General features: G+C 39.7%; 1 protein-coding gene across 1 annotated transcript in view; it reads left to right on the plus strand.

The window, feature by feature from the left end:
• The first annotated feature begins 99 nt into the window (after nt 1-99).
• PDHX (pyruvate dehydrogenase complex component X) overlaps nt 100-15079 on the plus strand; it is a 67982-nt gene continuing 53002 nt past the window's right edge. The window contains exon 1 of the mRNA XM_027578545.2: nt 100-383. Coding sequence (XP_027434346.1) covers nt 224-383 — 160 coding nt within the window. The 5' untranslated portion in view covers nt 100-223. The remainder of the gene's footprint in view (nt 384-15079) is intronic.

A 15079-nucleotide genomic window follows, 5' to 3' on the forward strand; every position in this document is an offset into this window, starting at 1 on the left:
TCGAAGGGCCTCGCGGACGGGAGATCCGGAGGCACAGCCGCCCGGCCGGGGAGGTGAGGCGAACGAGGTTGGAGGCGGGACTAAGGAGCGCCTCTCGCTTCGGAGACTCACAGGCACCGCCGGAGTCCGGAGGCGTGGCCAACATGACAAGGGGCGGGGCCTGGGAGGGTCTTGACTGGGCGATCAGGCTGTGCTGCGGGCAGCCCGTGACAAGGCCGGGAAGATGGCGGCCTCCTGGAGGTTAGGCTGTGATCCTCGGGTGCTGCGCGCTCTCTTGGCCTCCGGCCGGTGCCAAAAACTCGGGCTGGTGAAGGGCGCTTCCGGGTGGTCTGTCGGCCGCGGAGTTAGTTGGAGATGGCTTCACAGCACGCAGCGGCTGCGGGGTGAGTGGTCGGGGTCGCTCAGCTGCTCTGTGGAGCTGAGTAATGGGCCTGGGTCAGGGGCTTTTTGATTCAGGCCCATCTGGGTGTGGAGGTGCTCCGGGCTCCCTCTTCCTGAGGCCTTCTCTTGGGGAGGAGTCCGCCGACTTGGCCTCGTGCATGCCGCGAAGGGTTTTCTTGGGAGCTGGAAGAACTTGACTCCGTTCCTGGGCCCTTGCTGTGGCTTCTCTGTGACCTTGTCTCGGAATTTGGGCTATTTGTGACGCGCGGAGACAGATCCTAAACGCTTTTCCTTCAGGCCACTTCCCGGTTATATCTCAGGTCCCCCTAGAGCTGTCAAGCTGCCCAAGGTTGCTGAAATTCAAAAGCCACTGGTAGCAGTTCGTATTCGTTCTCTGGGCCCATCTCTATGGGGAGATTTTTCTTCCAGGCCTCTCGGGTTGCCCCGCGCGACGACTCGCAAAAGACTTAATTTATAAATGCCTACGGCATCACAGACATAAGTCCAGAAGAATATTTTAAGCAAAATATGCGCTTAAAAGAGTGGCAGTTTAGGAAGGGAATCATACCAAGAAGTTATATAAAATTGGCATTAAGTAACGATATTAATACTCTTTTAGTATTTAACAGGATGCAATATAGTATGCCGGGCATTATTTTTCTTTACATGAGGGTGGGGGGATATGGCTAACATTTTGTATGTGTAATGTGTTACCTGCCAATCATCCTGGCACTCCACAGTATGAATTTTAATATAAAAAATTAGGTGCAGTAGCACTGTTTAAATATTCTGAGCTACCTGAGGCTCAGAAAAAAAAATGTTACAAAGAGTCACACGGTAAGATGAGTGCACTGATTTTAAGATTTGGTAATGAGAAGAACAATTTATTTCAGTTTCTTCAGCTTGATATTTAATAAAATACGTGTTGGAGTAGTAGTATAGTTCTTTAACTCTTTATAGAATTCCCTGTTTTCACTTTCCCCGTCTTGTTCAATATTGAACTTTTCCTATAGCTCCCAGATATTCCACCTGGGGTGGAGCTCAGCCATCTTCATTTTACAAACAACCTTTGGTGGATTTTGATGTTTTGTGTTGGTGTTTGATGGGCTACACTTTGAGACTCATTACCTTAGAAAATCATGAAACAGTACAAGCTCAGTGTTGGAAATAATTTAGGAAGAGTGTTCTTTTTTTCTTCTTCAAATTTTTATTTAAATTCTAGCTAGTTAACACATATAGTGTAATATTGGTTTCAGGAGTAGAATTTAGTGATTCATCCCTTACATATAACACGCAGTGCTCATCATAACAAGTGTCCTTAACACCCATCACCCATTTAGCCCATCCCTCACCCATCTCCCTCCATCAACCCTGAGTTTGTTTGCTATAGGTAAGAGTCTATATGGTTTGTTTCCATCTTTTTTTTTCTTCCCATATGTTCATCTGTTTTGATTCTTAAATTCCACATATGAGTGAAATCATATGGTATTTATTTTTCTCTGATTTATGTCATTTGGCATAATACACACTAGCTCCATCCACATTGTTGCAAATGGCAAGATTTCTTTCTTGTAATATTCTATTGTGTATATATACCACATCTTCTTTATCCATCCATCAGTCAGTGGACATTTGGGCTCTTTCCATATTTTGGCTATTGTTGATACTGCTGCTATAAACATCAGTATGCATGTGCCCCTTAGAATTTGTATTTTTGTATCCTTTGGGTAAGTACATAGTAGTGCAATTGCTGGGTCATTGGGTAGTTCTGTTTTTAACTTTTTGAGAAACCTCCATACTGTTTTCCAGAGTGTCTGCACCAGTTTGCATTAGGAAGAGTGTTCTTAACCTTGTTTGTAAAACAGATTCTTTAGAGAATCTTTGAATGCTTAGTCCCTCTCCACAGAAAAAGGGACAGACAAAAAAGTACCTGCAGTTTCAGGGGTTTTCTTTTTTCTTTTTTGCCTCTTACTATTCTATATTTATTTTTTTAAATGTTTAATTAACATACAATGTATTATTGGTTTCAGAGGTACAGACCTGTGATTCATCAGTCTTTTTTTTTTTTTTAAAGATTTTATTTATTTATTTGACAGAGAGACACAGCAAGAGAGAGAGCACAAGCAGGGGAAGTGGGAGAGGGAGAAGCAGGCTTCCTGCGGAGCAGGGAGCCCGATGCGGGGCTCGATCCCAGGACCCTGGGATCATGACCTGAGCTGAAGGCAGACACTTAACGACTGAGCCGCCCAGGCGCCCATCAGTCTTAATATAATACCCAGTGCTCAATTTGTTTCCTGTGATTAAGGGCCTCTTATGATTTTATCTCCCTCTCTGATTTCGTCTTGTTTCATTTTTTCCTTTCTTCCCCTATGATCCTCTGTTTTATTCTTAAATTCTACATTATCAGTGAGATCAGATGATAATTGTCTTTCTCTGATTGACTTATTTTGCTTAGCATAATACTGTCTAGTTCCATCCACGTCATTGCAAATGGCAAGATTTCGGGGGGTTTTTGGTGGCTGCGAAATATTCCATTGTATATATATACCACATTTTCTTTATCCATCCATCAGTCAGTGGACATTTGGGCTCTTTCCGTATTTTGGCTATTGTTGATACCGCTGCTATAAACATCAGTATGCATGTGCCGCTTAGAATTTGTATTTTTGTATCCTTTGGGTAAGTACATAGTAGTGCAATTGCTGGGTCATAGGGTAGCTCTGTTTTCAACTTTTTGAGAAACCTTCATACTGTTTTCCAGAGTGGCTGCACCAGCTTGCATTCCCACCAGCAGTGTAGGAGGGTTCCCCTTTCTCCGCATCCTGGCCAGCATCTGTTGTTTCCTGACTTGTTAATTTTAGCCATTCTGACTGGTGTGAGGTGGTATCTCGTTGTGGTTTTGATTTGTATTTCCCTGATGCTAAGTGTTGTGGAGCACTTTTTCATGTGTCTGTTGGCCATTTGGATGTCTTTACAGAAATGTCTGTTCGTGTGTTCTGCCCATTTCTTGACTGGATTATTTGTTCTTTGGGTGTTGAGTTTGATTAAGTTCTTTATAGATTTTGGATACTAGCCCTTTATCTGATATGTCATTTGCAAATATCTTCTCTCAGGGGTTTTCTTTAGACGCAGTTTAAGGACTCCTGCCTCTGGAAACTCACTTAGGCAATCCTTATCTGAAGCATCATGACGTTTTACTTACCCCCCTGCACACCGTGAGCAACATGTCTAACTCAGCCTGAACGTCGTCTGTAAGAGAGAGAACACTATATCCCAAGGAAGCTGTCTTAGTTTCCTAGTTGTTCCTCCTTTCATGTATAAGGATCTTGGTGATTACATTGGTCCCACCAGGATTCTTTCCCCATCTCAAGGCCTGCTCTTTAGCAACCTTATTCCCTCCTTCAACCTTAATTCCCCCTTGCCATGTAACATAACATATTCACAGGTTCTGGGTGTTGGGATGTGGGACATCTTGGGGGGTGGTAGGGAGGGAGGCAAGGGTATTATTCTGCCTACCCCAGTAGCTGACTGTGTTGTTGGGTAGCTTTAAATGATTTGGAAATTTGGGTTTTTTTTTTCCCCCCTAATGCTGAGCTAAAATTTGTCTCCTGACTTTTCACATACAGGTTTTTGTTTTGCCATGGTGAATGCATGTGGCAGTCCTTGAACTATTTGTTTTACAAAGCATGAATTAACATGGTGTTGGCTTATTTTTCACTGAGCTTGGTAGAAATTTGCCCCTATTTAGTAGTCTATAGACTATATGAATTAAGTACACTTACTGAATAATTTCCACATTTATACATCCGTCCAGGATCTTAAAGTCTGTCCATGGGAGTCACACTTGGAGTTTTGGTTTCCTTAAATGGTCTTTGTTGGCAGCATTTTTATGAGTAATGACCTATACCCCGTGCTTAGCACTATCTATGAATTAGGAAGTGGACCCTCATCAGCCATCACGCCACATCTGCCAGCATCATGATCTTGCACTTCCCAGCCTCCAGGACTGTGGGAAATAAATGTTGTTTATAAGCCACCAGGCCCAGGTATTTTGTTATAGCAGTCTGAAGGGACTAAGACGCTGAGCAATGGGGTCCCTTACTCAGAGCACATGTTCACAAGAAAGGCATACAATTTAACAAAATTTGGTCTCTTCCAACAAGAAAGAAGTTGGGGGAGCGGGTTTGAGTATAACAGGTACCACTGATCGCTTACTATGTACCATGCACCCTTCTCAGCACTTTACACGACTTAACTCATTTAGTCCTCATAGAGGATAATGCTGTGCTCTGGGGATAGAAAAATTTCAGGCCAGCTCTGCTTGACAACAAAAGCCTGTTTCCTTAACTACAGTCCACCTCAGTGTCTGCGGTTGCTTGGCCTTAGCCATCAGCAGAACAGTGCCAGCATGCTGAAGCTTTGTTCACCGTGTCTATATTGTGTGTGAACACCTCTGCTTTTTTTTTTAATAAAGTGAGACATATTTTACTAATAGCTACATCGTGAAATCGTATTTCAGCAGTAGTCTTGGTAATTGTAACAGTTTAACAGTTACAAGTCTAGACTGTGTATAAAAGGTGGCCGAACCATTTAAGAGAGTTAAAGTGTAACCATTTAAGGGAGTTAGAGTGTATGTTAATGTCCTCCCATCTGTAAGTTTCTAATTGATAATTGATACACAGTTGACCCTTGAACAACATGGGGATTAGAGGCATTGACCCCCCAACGCAGTTGAAAATCTGTGTATAGTGAATTTAAGTCCTAATAGCCCACTGTTGACCAGAAGCCTTACTGATAACATAAACAGTGGATGAACACATATTTTCATCTGTTATATGTGTTTCATGTGTTTCATCTGTTTCATGTGTTATATGTATCATATACTGTATTATATACATAAATTTTTCTTAAATGTTTTGGTATTTCTAGGCTACATGGTTCATCTGTGAGTTTTTTCAAATTGTTGCAGATCTCCAAAAAATTTCCGAATGTATTTATTTTCTAAAAACCTGAGTATAACTGGGCCTGCAGAGTTCAAACTCATGTTGTTCAAGGGTCACCTGTACTCTTAAGTGTGACTTGTTGTCTTGAGCTTCATTTCATTTGCCTTTTACAGCAAAATGCGTAAATCCCCAAACTTATGCATGTGTTCATTTTTTTGCTAGACTCTTGAGTGGTGATTTCTTTTTGTCCTGTTCCAAGATTGCAAAATAAATGGATTCAAGTAGAATTTTAATTTTATAATTTAATCGCAAGAAGACTAGTATTGCAAGCTGAAACCTCTTGTGTAGTGTTTGGTTACTCCTACTCAGAGGAAGTAGTTCTGCAGCCACAGACTGACGACCTAAAGTTCTTGCCAGCTTCCTTACGGATGTACCATTGGATACTACGTGTACGAAAGAATCAGCGAATCCCTTAAACAAAATGGAGGCAATGGTGATTTTATTTTGTTTTTGTACTTGGTAGGCAGTACATTTACTGTAGCTAATGATCTACTCAGTACTTTGCTGCAATCAGGGACTTTCTTGTATTACATGAAAAATTTTAGGGGAGAATTAAGGTTGGCATATTTATAATTCAGGAGAGCTTCCTTGGGAATCTACTAGTGCTGGTTTTTAGGGGGGCACAAATTTATTTGAAAGCTGATAAAAGTTCTACCACTTTTCAAGATAAATGTGTACATGCAAAATTTTCTGTGTGGTTCCAGGAAACTTGTAGATCTCCCTGTAATTTATCTATAAACACTGCCTAGTCTCCAGCCTATTTCCATAAACATTTCTGTCATTTCCTGTAGAAAAAGGTGCCACTTTGCAAGGATATTTACCATATCTGAGAACAAGAAATGTATGTTTTTTTATAGGGGTTCCTATTATAAACAAATGGCTAGAGAATACATTTAAATAAAGCCTGTAATTTGGAAATCCTGATTCATACTATTTCTTCAAATGGAGTGACCTTCCTTGTGATTTGAAGTTTTTCTCATTACTTAAGTGCTACCCTCCTAAGTTTTTCTGTAGGGTCCTGGCAGGGAATAGATGGCAGTCTAAAAATGGCAAATTTGAGGAGAGTTTACTAAGTGACTAATTTCTGTGAATTCAGGGTGTAGAGGTGGTATCCTACTAAGGGGCTATTTAGAGCAAGATGCTGTCCCCACTCCTCAGCATGAAGAGGCATGGGAAGGGAGCGGTTGCCAGAGCTAGAAAGGATGGAGCCTGAGGGGAGGACCAGTGGTGGAGGTGTAGTCCTTCAGTTAAAGGATCCAACCAACCCCGGGTGACCCCACAGGGAGGGAGCTGGGGAAATAAATACCCTGACCTTGCTCTCCTTTCTCACTTCGTCTTCTGCTTATGCTGCCCATTGTCTGAACCCAGGCAGAAACCTGAGCACAGAGAAGCCTGTGTTTTTTTTTTTTTTTTAAGAGATTTTATTTATTTATTTATTTATTTGACAGAGAAAGCGAGAGAGCATAAGCAGGGGGAACAGTAGAGGCAGAGGAAGAAGCAGGCTCCCCGCCAAGCAGGGAGCCCGATGCAGGTTTCGATTCCAGGACCCTGGGATCATGACCTGAGCCGAAGCCAGACGCTTAACCATCTGAGCCACCCAGGCATCCCAGGAAGCCTGTTGTTGAAGCACACACAGTGGTATGGGGAAAGCTGACGAGTAGGTGGATCTAGAAGGGCAAATGGGAGATCTCTCCCCTACCCTCCTGACTCATGCTTGTCAGTCATTATACTTTATGTTTCAGGTGAGCACTGAAACAACCAAGTACTGTATTGTTTAAAAATATGGTGGTTCTCATACTACGAGGGGGGAAAAGAGCGAGTATATTATACTTGGAAAAAGCAAGTGTGGTTTCCCTGGATTGTGGCCTAAGGGCCGGGCACAAGGGTAAGCACAGGGTCTATATAACTGACCTGTTGTTTAATGGGATTTTTCTGTAGGCATTTGAACAGCTGAATAGAAATTGAGTCTATATAGTTTATAAGGCTCTTTGGGCACTTTTTATAGGAAGAAAGATTTTCTTTTTGGAACTGTGGCATCTTATTTTGATTTTTGTTATTTCACCTGTACTCATGATTAGAGTCATCCCTGACTCCTGACTTTCATATGGCACATCCAGTCTATCAGAAATTCCTGTTGGCTCTAGCTTTTTTTTTTTTTTAAGATTTTATTTATTTATTTGACAGAGAGAGAGACAGCAAGAGAGGGAACACAAGCAGGGGGAGTGGGAGAGGGAGAAGCAGGCTCCCGGCCGAGCTCCCTGCTCGATATGGGGCTTGATCCCAAAGACCTGACCCAAAGACAGATGCTTAATAACTGAGTCACCCAGGTGCCCCAGGTTTTAGCTTTTAAATGTAATCTAACCACTCCTCACCAGCTAGCCTGGTCCAAGCTACCACTACCTCTACTCTAGATATTGCAGGAGTGTCCCAGGACATATCCCTACCATCACCCTTGGCCCAGTACAGTGTTCCCCATACAGCTTTGAGTGCTGCTTCTTTTCTTTTTTCTTTTCTTTTCTTTTTTTACAGTTTTTATTTATTTGACAGCACAAGCAGGGCGAGCTGCAGAGAGAGTGGGAGAAGCAGGCTCCCCACTGAGCATGGAGGACAATGTGGGGCTCAATCCCGGGACCCCAGGATCATGACCTGAGCTGAAGGCATATGTTTAACAGACTGAGCCACCCAGACCCCTCCACCCCTTTTTTTAAAGTAGGCTTCACCCTGGGCCTACTCATGACCTGAGAACTCATGACCCTAAGTTCAAAACCTGAGCTGAGATCGAGAGTTGGATGCTTAACCGACTGAGCCATGTACCCCCAAAGTGCTTCTTTTAAATTATAAATCACATTGTATCAGTTCTCTGCTGAAAACCTCCAAGATTCTCATTAAACTCAGAATGAGATCTGAAGTCCTGACTGTGATATACAAGGCACCATCTTCCAGAAATGCCTCTCATTTCTCTCTACCACTGCTAGACTAAAGGCCAAACATTTGGAAGATCTGAAGAAAGATCCTAGGTGCCTTTTCAGTCTCTCAAGTCAAATGGTCTAATTGGATAAAGGAGAATAGGTAACATTCATGGGTAGCTTACTTGGTACTTAAAATCCTATTATTTTAATTTTTCTGCGAAGTTTATAGTTGGCGACCGTCTCAAAGCATGTGCAGTTTTTTTTTTTCTGTAAATTATAGATTTGTGAACATAAGCCGTTTATGTGGAACTGCAAACAAGTTCAGTTTTTAACTGTGGTTATTTCTCTTGCTCAAAATTTTTTTCACGGTTTTCCATTGCTGTTTAAGTAACATCAAACCCATTAATGAGGTATTAAAGTTACGATAGTACTAGAAGGTAATAGTCCCAACTTTTTTTTAATTTACATGCTCACTTTTCATTTTAATTAGATTCTACACTCCTGCCAAACTAAGCTGTAGCTCCTACCTCCTTCTTTGCAAATGATGTTCCCCTCATCTGAAATATCTGCTCATTCCCTCACCTTGTTTTCTTTGCCTAGCACACATTTTTTAAATTAAAAAAAAAATTGTGGTAAAAATACGTAAAATTCACCATTTTAATTATTTTTATGCATTTGGTTCCATGGCATTAAATACATCTACATTGTTGTACAACCATCACCACCATCTATCTCTAGAACTTTTTCATCATCCCAAACTGAAACCCCGTGTCCCTTAATACATCCCTCCCCCCCCCCAGCCCCAGGTGACCACCATTCTACTTTCGGTCACTGAATTTGTCTATTCTGAGTACCCCCCAAAGGCAGAATCCTACAACATTGGTCTTTTTGTGTTTAGCTTATTTAACTTAGCATAAGTTTTGTTGCAGGTATTCGAATTTCATTCCTTTTGAAGGCTGAATCATGTTTCATTGTATGTCTCTACCACATTTTGTTTATCCATTCATCTGTTGTTAGACACTTGGGTTGCTTCCACTTTTTGGCTGTGGCGAATAATGCCGCTATAAACATGGGTGTGCAGGTATCTGTTCAAGCTCCTGCTTTCCATTCTTTAGGGTATATACCCAGACATAGGAGGCTTGGATAAAATGGTAATCGTGTGTTTAATTTTTTGAGGAATCATTGTTTTCCATAGCAGCCTCACCATTTTACTTTCCCACCAACAACACACAAGGATTCCAATTTCTCCACATCTTGCCAACAGTTGTTTTCTGGATTTTTGATAATAGCCATTCTAATGCATATAAAGTGAAGTGATACTAGCACAGATTTTTCTTTTCCTTTCTTGATCAGCTAGAATCTCAGCTCTCATTGCTTTGCAATGTCCTATGACATTTTTATCTACTACGCTCTAGTACTTATGTATATATATTTGACTGCCCATTTAAACCATAATCCTTTGAGGTCAAGATTCTGGTCTTGTATTGGTCTAGGGCGAGGATAACAGGAGCTCTAGAGGCATTTAGTGAGGGCCTAATTGGCTCATTAGCTTTGGTAGAGAATGTTATGACAGCACCACTGAAGATAAAACATTTGCTGATGATTTATTTTAATGAGAGTTTGGTTTTCAAATGTGCACTACAGTTAAAATAGAGATCAAGAATTAGTGTACTGTAGCTGTGAGAACAAGGCCGGATTAGGTAGAGAGAGTAGAAAGGAAACCTTCACCTTGAGGTGGGGATGTGAAAGGAACTGTGTGCGTCCATCTTCCATTACTTGAGGAAGGAGTTGTAAAGCAGGATATTGTGATACATCTAGTCATCTCTGGATGTGTGCAGAGTCCCCCCTCTTAACCATTTCTACACCACCTATCAGTAATAAATAGCTAACATTTTTGAGACTGACTGACTTTTTGCCAGGCTCCACTGTAAAGACTTTGCATGTGTTAACCTTCTTTAATCCTTATAAACTCTGTATTTTACAGAAGAGGCAACTGAGGCACAGAATGGTTGAGTGACTTGTAAGTGGTGGATCTATAATTGGAACCTAGGCAGTTTGGTTCCAGTGCCTGTTCTCTGAATCACCATGGTATGCTGCTGCTTGTTAAGGTTTTTATAAAATTAACTAACCATTTTATTAAATGATAAAATATTTACCGTAACGCAGTAATATATGCATATAGTTTAAATAGTCAAGTAGTACTAACAATAGTACTATTAGGATACTGTTAGGGTTATAACGATATAGTGGATCCCTCCCTACTTTCCCCCCAGTCTTCTTTCTTATGAGCAGTAAGTGTTGTCTCTTAGCTTTGTTCCAGCATTTGCTCATCTCCCTCTTTTTGTTTTACATATTATCTGTGGATGAGTGATGGACAGTGCCATCCCTTAGCTTTTCCCTCTCTTGTCCCCACAGTGTAGTTATTTTGCAGGTCGTGGTTAAATCCATATTCAGTATTTACACTCAACAAACGTCATACACAACTTGGGATTGTCATATATTGTCCCAAATAATGATTGTTCGCTTTCTTACTTTTTTGCCTTTCCTGACATTGTTGCCTTTTAAATTTTTTCTCTAGTTTCTTCTGTAACTATTGCTGATTCATCCCATACCATCTAATAGCTTCCCAGCACAACTTTCTGTATTGTCAGTCACATCGGATAATCTCAGTTCGTGTATTTTTGCAGTTTCTGTATACCCCCAGATGTGTAAATTGAACCTCCATTCTAAAGGTTTGGAGAACCTCCATTCTAAAGGTCTTTTTACCTTCTCCAGAGAAACAATCTCCAGTGTCCCAGTCTTCTGTTGAATAGGGTGGGTTGTTACCTAGCACTGGACTGTAGGAGGGGATCCCCGTATCTGACTGCATCTCAAATAGCATTCACCCAAACGCTCACCCCCACTCCCCAGTTCTAAAGATGCTCAGGACTGCCAGTTCCTGGGCCTTTGGGGAATTCTGTTGTATGAACAGGTGATTAGCCCGGCTTTCCCCGCTGCTGGCTTAGGATTCAGCTTTCTAGAATCTCTTCAGTCAATTATTACTCATCTATTTACTTTTCTACTTCCAAATTTGTGTGCTGTTATTCCTTCCTTTCTCCCTGTCCTTGTGGGTTTGTGTCTAAACATAACAAAAACAAAACTACTTTTTTTTTCTTTTTTACTTAGTGTTAGATAAGTTTTGGGCAGGGAGTGAAATTGGATAAACTTATGGAGAAAACTACTAACATGTAGATTATAAGAAACAAAAGAAATAAAAAGCACTTATATAATATCACCAACCAGAGACCCACTTTTGCCGTTTTGGAGGATATCCTTCCAGTCCTTGTGTGTGTACAAGGTAGGCAGGTAGGAGGTAGATCATGCCGTAGATAGTGCTTGTGGGCCGTCTCTTACCACGGCAAGACCTGGAAATGCTCTTCTTACCAACTATTATGCATGCATTTTCTGTTGTCCTTTGACATTTTCAGTTTATTCTTACACTGATAGTACACCAAAATCACTGTTTGAATAAAGAAGATGTATAGGACAAACACTCCGTTTAAAAAAGAAATTTGCTTTAGCCGCCTTTATTCAAAGCTCAGTGTTAATACTATTTTGTGCCATGGTGTTGATTTTTAAATTAGCTGTACTTCATTGTGCTTTATTTCATCCAGCCTGCAGATGGCAGAGTTGTTTTATTTTTAATAACAAATATTTTAAAGGTTAATTATATTTAATGAGTTCTTGCATTGGACAGAGAGGTGATTAAATGAACAGCATCTCTCCCTATTAGAGAAGAAGCAAATTAATGTGAAGAACAGGGAGGCACACTAAGAAGGTATTGGATAATTCTTCACTTGGTCTATCTTCATGATTTTTTATGTATTTGGATAATAGTCGTATAAATGGATGAGAGCCTGATGCTCAAGCGATATCATATATAAACTGCTGAATTTCCTTAATTTCTTTAGTCACAGTAATGGAACTTAGATCTGCTTCGTATTAACCACAGAGCAATTCTGCTTTTATATTTTAATAGTTTGCTTACATATATATGTATTTTTTAATCTGGAGATCTTTTAGAATTGATGTATAGAACATCAATTTAAAGGTTTGATATAATCGATTTTACTGAAGTATGAGTGTTTTATTCTTAGGGTAAAAGTTCTTTAGGGAACAAGTAGTAAGTAGAATTAGATTAGTATACCATATTGGAAGTTGAAGACAGAATTATTCTGCAGAAAGATTAGAAGAGCAGATTTGAAGAAATTGTAGGAGTTGCTTAGAGAAACTTGTGAAATTCAGTGATTGGTGGATTCCTTGTGTGCTTCATGGGACAAGCAAAGCAGCAATACACGAAGCAAAAAATTTTAATTTATTGTGTCATTCTGTCAAAGAAAAAAAATCAGGACAGTTCTGATTTTTGGGACTCTACTTTTAAAAATCATTGTTTTAAATATAAACTGGAAATATACATTGCCATAGTCATCTTAAAAATTTTATATATGTTTTTAACTACAGAAGGACAGACTTTATAAGCCATTAGCTATAAGTTGTTAGTTTGCTAGAAAAGAATAAAAGGCTAACGTTAAAATAACTACCAAAGAGTTAAACTCTAACTAAAATTTGGGTGTATTTTTGGGTATTAATTGAAATAACTGGTATGACTGTGGAGAATAAAATACATTTCCTTTATTTTTTTTTTTAAGATTTTATTTATTTATTTGAGAGAGAATGAGAGAGCATGAGATGGGGGAGGGTCAGAGGGAGAAGCAGACTCCCTGCTGAGCAGGGAGCCCAATGCGGGGCTGGATCCTGGGACTCCAGGATCATGACCTGAGCTGAAGGCAGTTGCTTAACCACCTGAGCCACCCAGGAGCCCACTTTGCCTTTATTCTTACTCATAGTTGTGCCCAGTTATTAGTAGGAAATATAATCGGTGCTCATTTCAAGGCCTCCTCAACTTGACAGAAAAGGTAGGACAAGACGTACTGCTTACTGGAATGGAAAGAGAAGCTATATTTAATTTCTATAATAAAATTAAAAATACTAGGTATAAGCCAAAATTCCAAGAAGTCTAGAAAAAAGCCCATATTATCTGAATAGAATTGACAACAGCCATAAAGGGCAGATATGAATAATGTGCAGCCTGTCATTCAAAGCTGATATGATTGCATATTTACTTTCCCACTGGAAAAATACATTTGGAAAAGATACGTATAATGTTCCAGTCAAAAGAGACTATACTAGAGTGAAATATGTACCATTATTAGTAAATTAATGTTTATGTTTTGAAGTTATTTTCTAGCATGAGAATCCAAGGGTAGATTGGCTAGATTAATCAGAAAATGCATTGCACATTTTACTTTCTATAGTAAGCTAGTGTAATCAATCAAGAGATAGTACCAAATAAGAGAGATGTCCAAAATGTCTTTCTTTGGTTTTTGTCACCTTCATTTCAGAGTACAGATGGTGATCTATTACAGAATTTTTATATTTTATTGTCATTATTCAGAGAAGCGGTTTCAGTTCATCCTTGAAGGGTAGCTGTGTGAGGAATGATTATGTTCTTTTTATTTTTAAAATATGAAAATTTTTGAGTTCTTGATGTGGTAATTTGGAAAATAATACTTAATAAATACAAAAGCTTCATAATATAGTCGTTAATGTCAGGAATAATGGAAATGTGAAGGTCTCATAGGTGAGAGATTATAATAAGAGATAGAATCATAAAATAAATATGAATTGTATCTTGGCAACTGGAACCAAGGTATAAAAATACTGAAGCAAGATTTGTTTTGGAAGACTTGATTTAGTGTTTGTCATAAATTGGAATCTGGACACAGAATCATTGAAGTCCATTTATTTTGTTGCTTTGAAGTGGAACTCTATTTGACATGAATTTCATATGTATGTGATTATGAAATATTCTATCTCATAACACCAGCCTTGAACTTTTTAATGGAAGCAATATATTCAGCTTTTTTTTGAAGCTGTGTTTTTCAAGAAGAGGCTGACCTCTTACCATGGTGCTATTAGAAGGTAAATTTTTTATTTGCTTTTTTTTTTAAATCCCATTTGTCACTGTGAGCTTAAAAAAATTAAATGCGGAGGCTTGGACTTGCTAAACATTTTGAAGGCAAATGTTTTTGCTTGTTCTACATCAAGCCATGAGAAAATGAAAGCGGCACATGCAACATAATGTAAGGGATAAGAAAGCTCATTTTATTGTTTTTAAATGGGGTTAGTTTATCAGGCTTTGAGCACTTTTCATGAATTCTTGCAATAAGCATAGGCTTGTTACAGTTTGGATTTGGAGATGTATCACTAATGTTAAATTTGCCTGTGTGTGTTGTGTTTTCCCTAAATGTACGTCCCGGAATTCTATCAGAGTGGTGGGGGGTGGGAGGGATGGGGCAGCTGGGTGATAGACATTGGGGAGGGTATGTGGTATGGTGAGTGCTGTGAATTGTGCAAGACTGTTGAATCACAGATCTGTACCCCTGAAACAAATAATACATTATATGTTTAAAAAATAAAAAGCAGGAAGGGAAGAACAAAGGGGGGGAAATCGGAGGGGGAGATGAACCATGAGAGACTATGGACTCTGAAAAACAAACTGAGGGTTCTAGAAGGGAGAGGGGTGGGAGGATGGGTTAGCCTGGTGATGGGTATTAAAGAGGGCACATTCTGCATGGAGCACTGGTGTTATATGCAAACAATGAATCATGGAACACTACATCAAAAACTAATGATGTAATATATGGTGATTAACATAACATCGTAAAAAAAGGAAAAAAATAAATC

This window comes from Zalophus californianus, chromosome 11 (assembly GCF_009762305.2).
Source record: "Zalophus californianus isolate mZalCal1 chromosome 11, mZalCal1.pri.v2, whole genome shotgun sequence".
Taxonomy (NCBI): Eukaryota; Metazoa; Chordata; class Mammalia; order Carnivora; family Otariidae; genus Zalophus; species Zalophus californianus.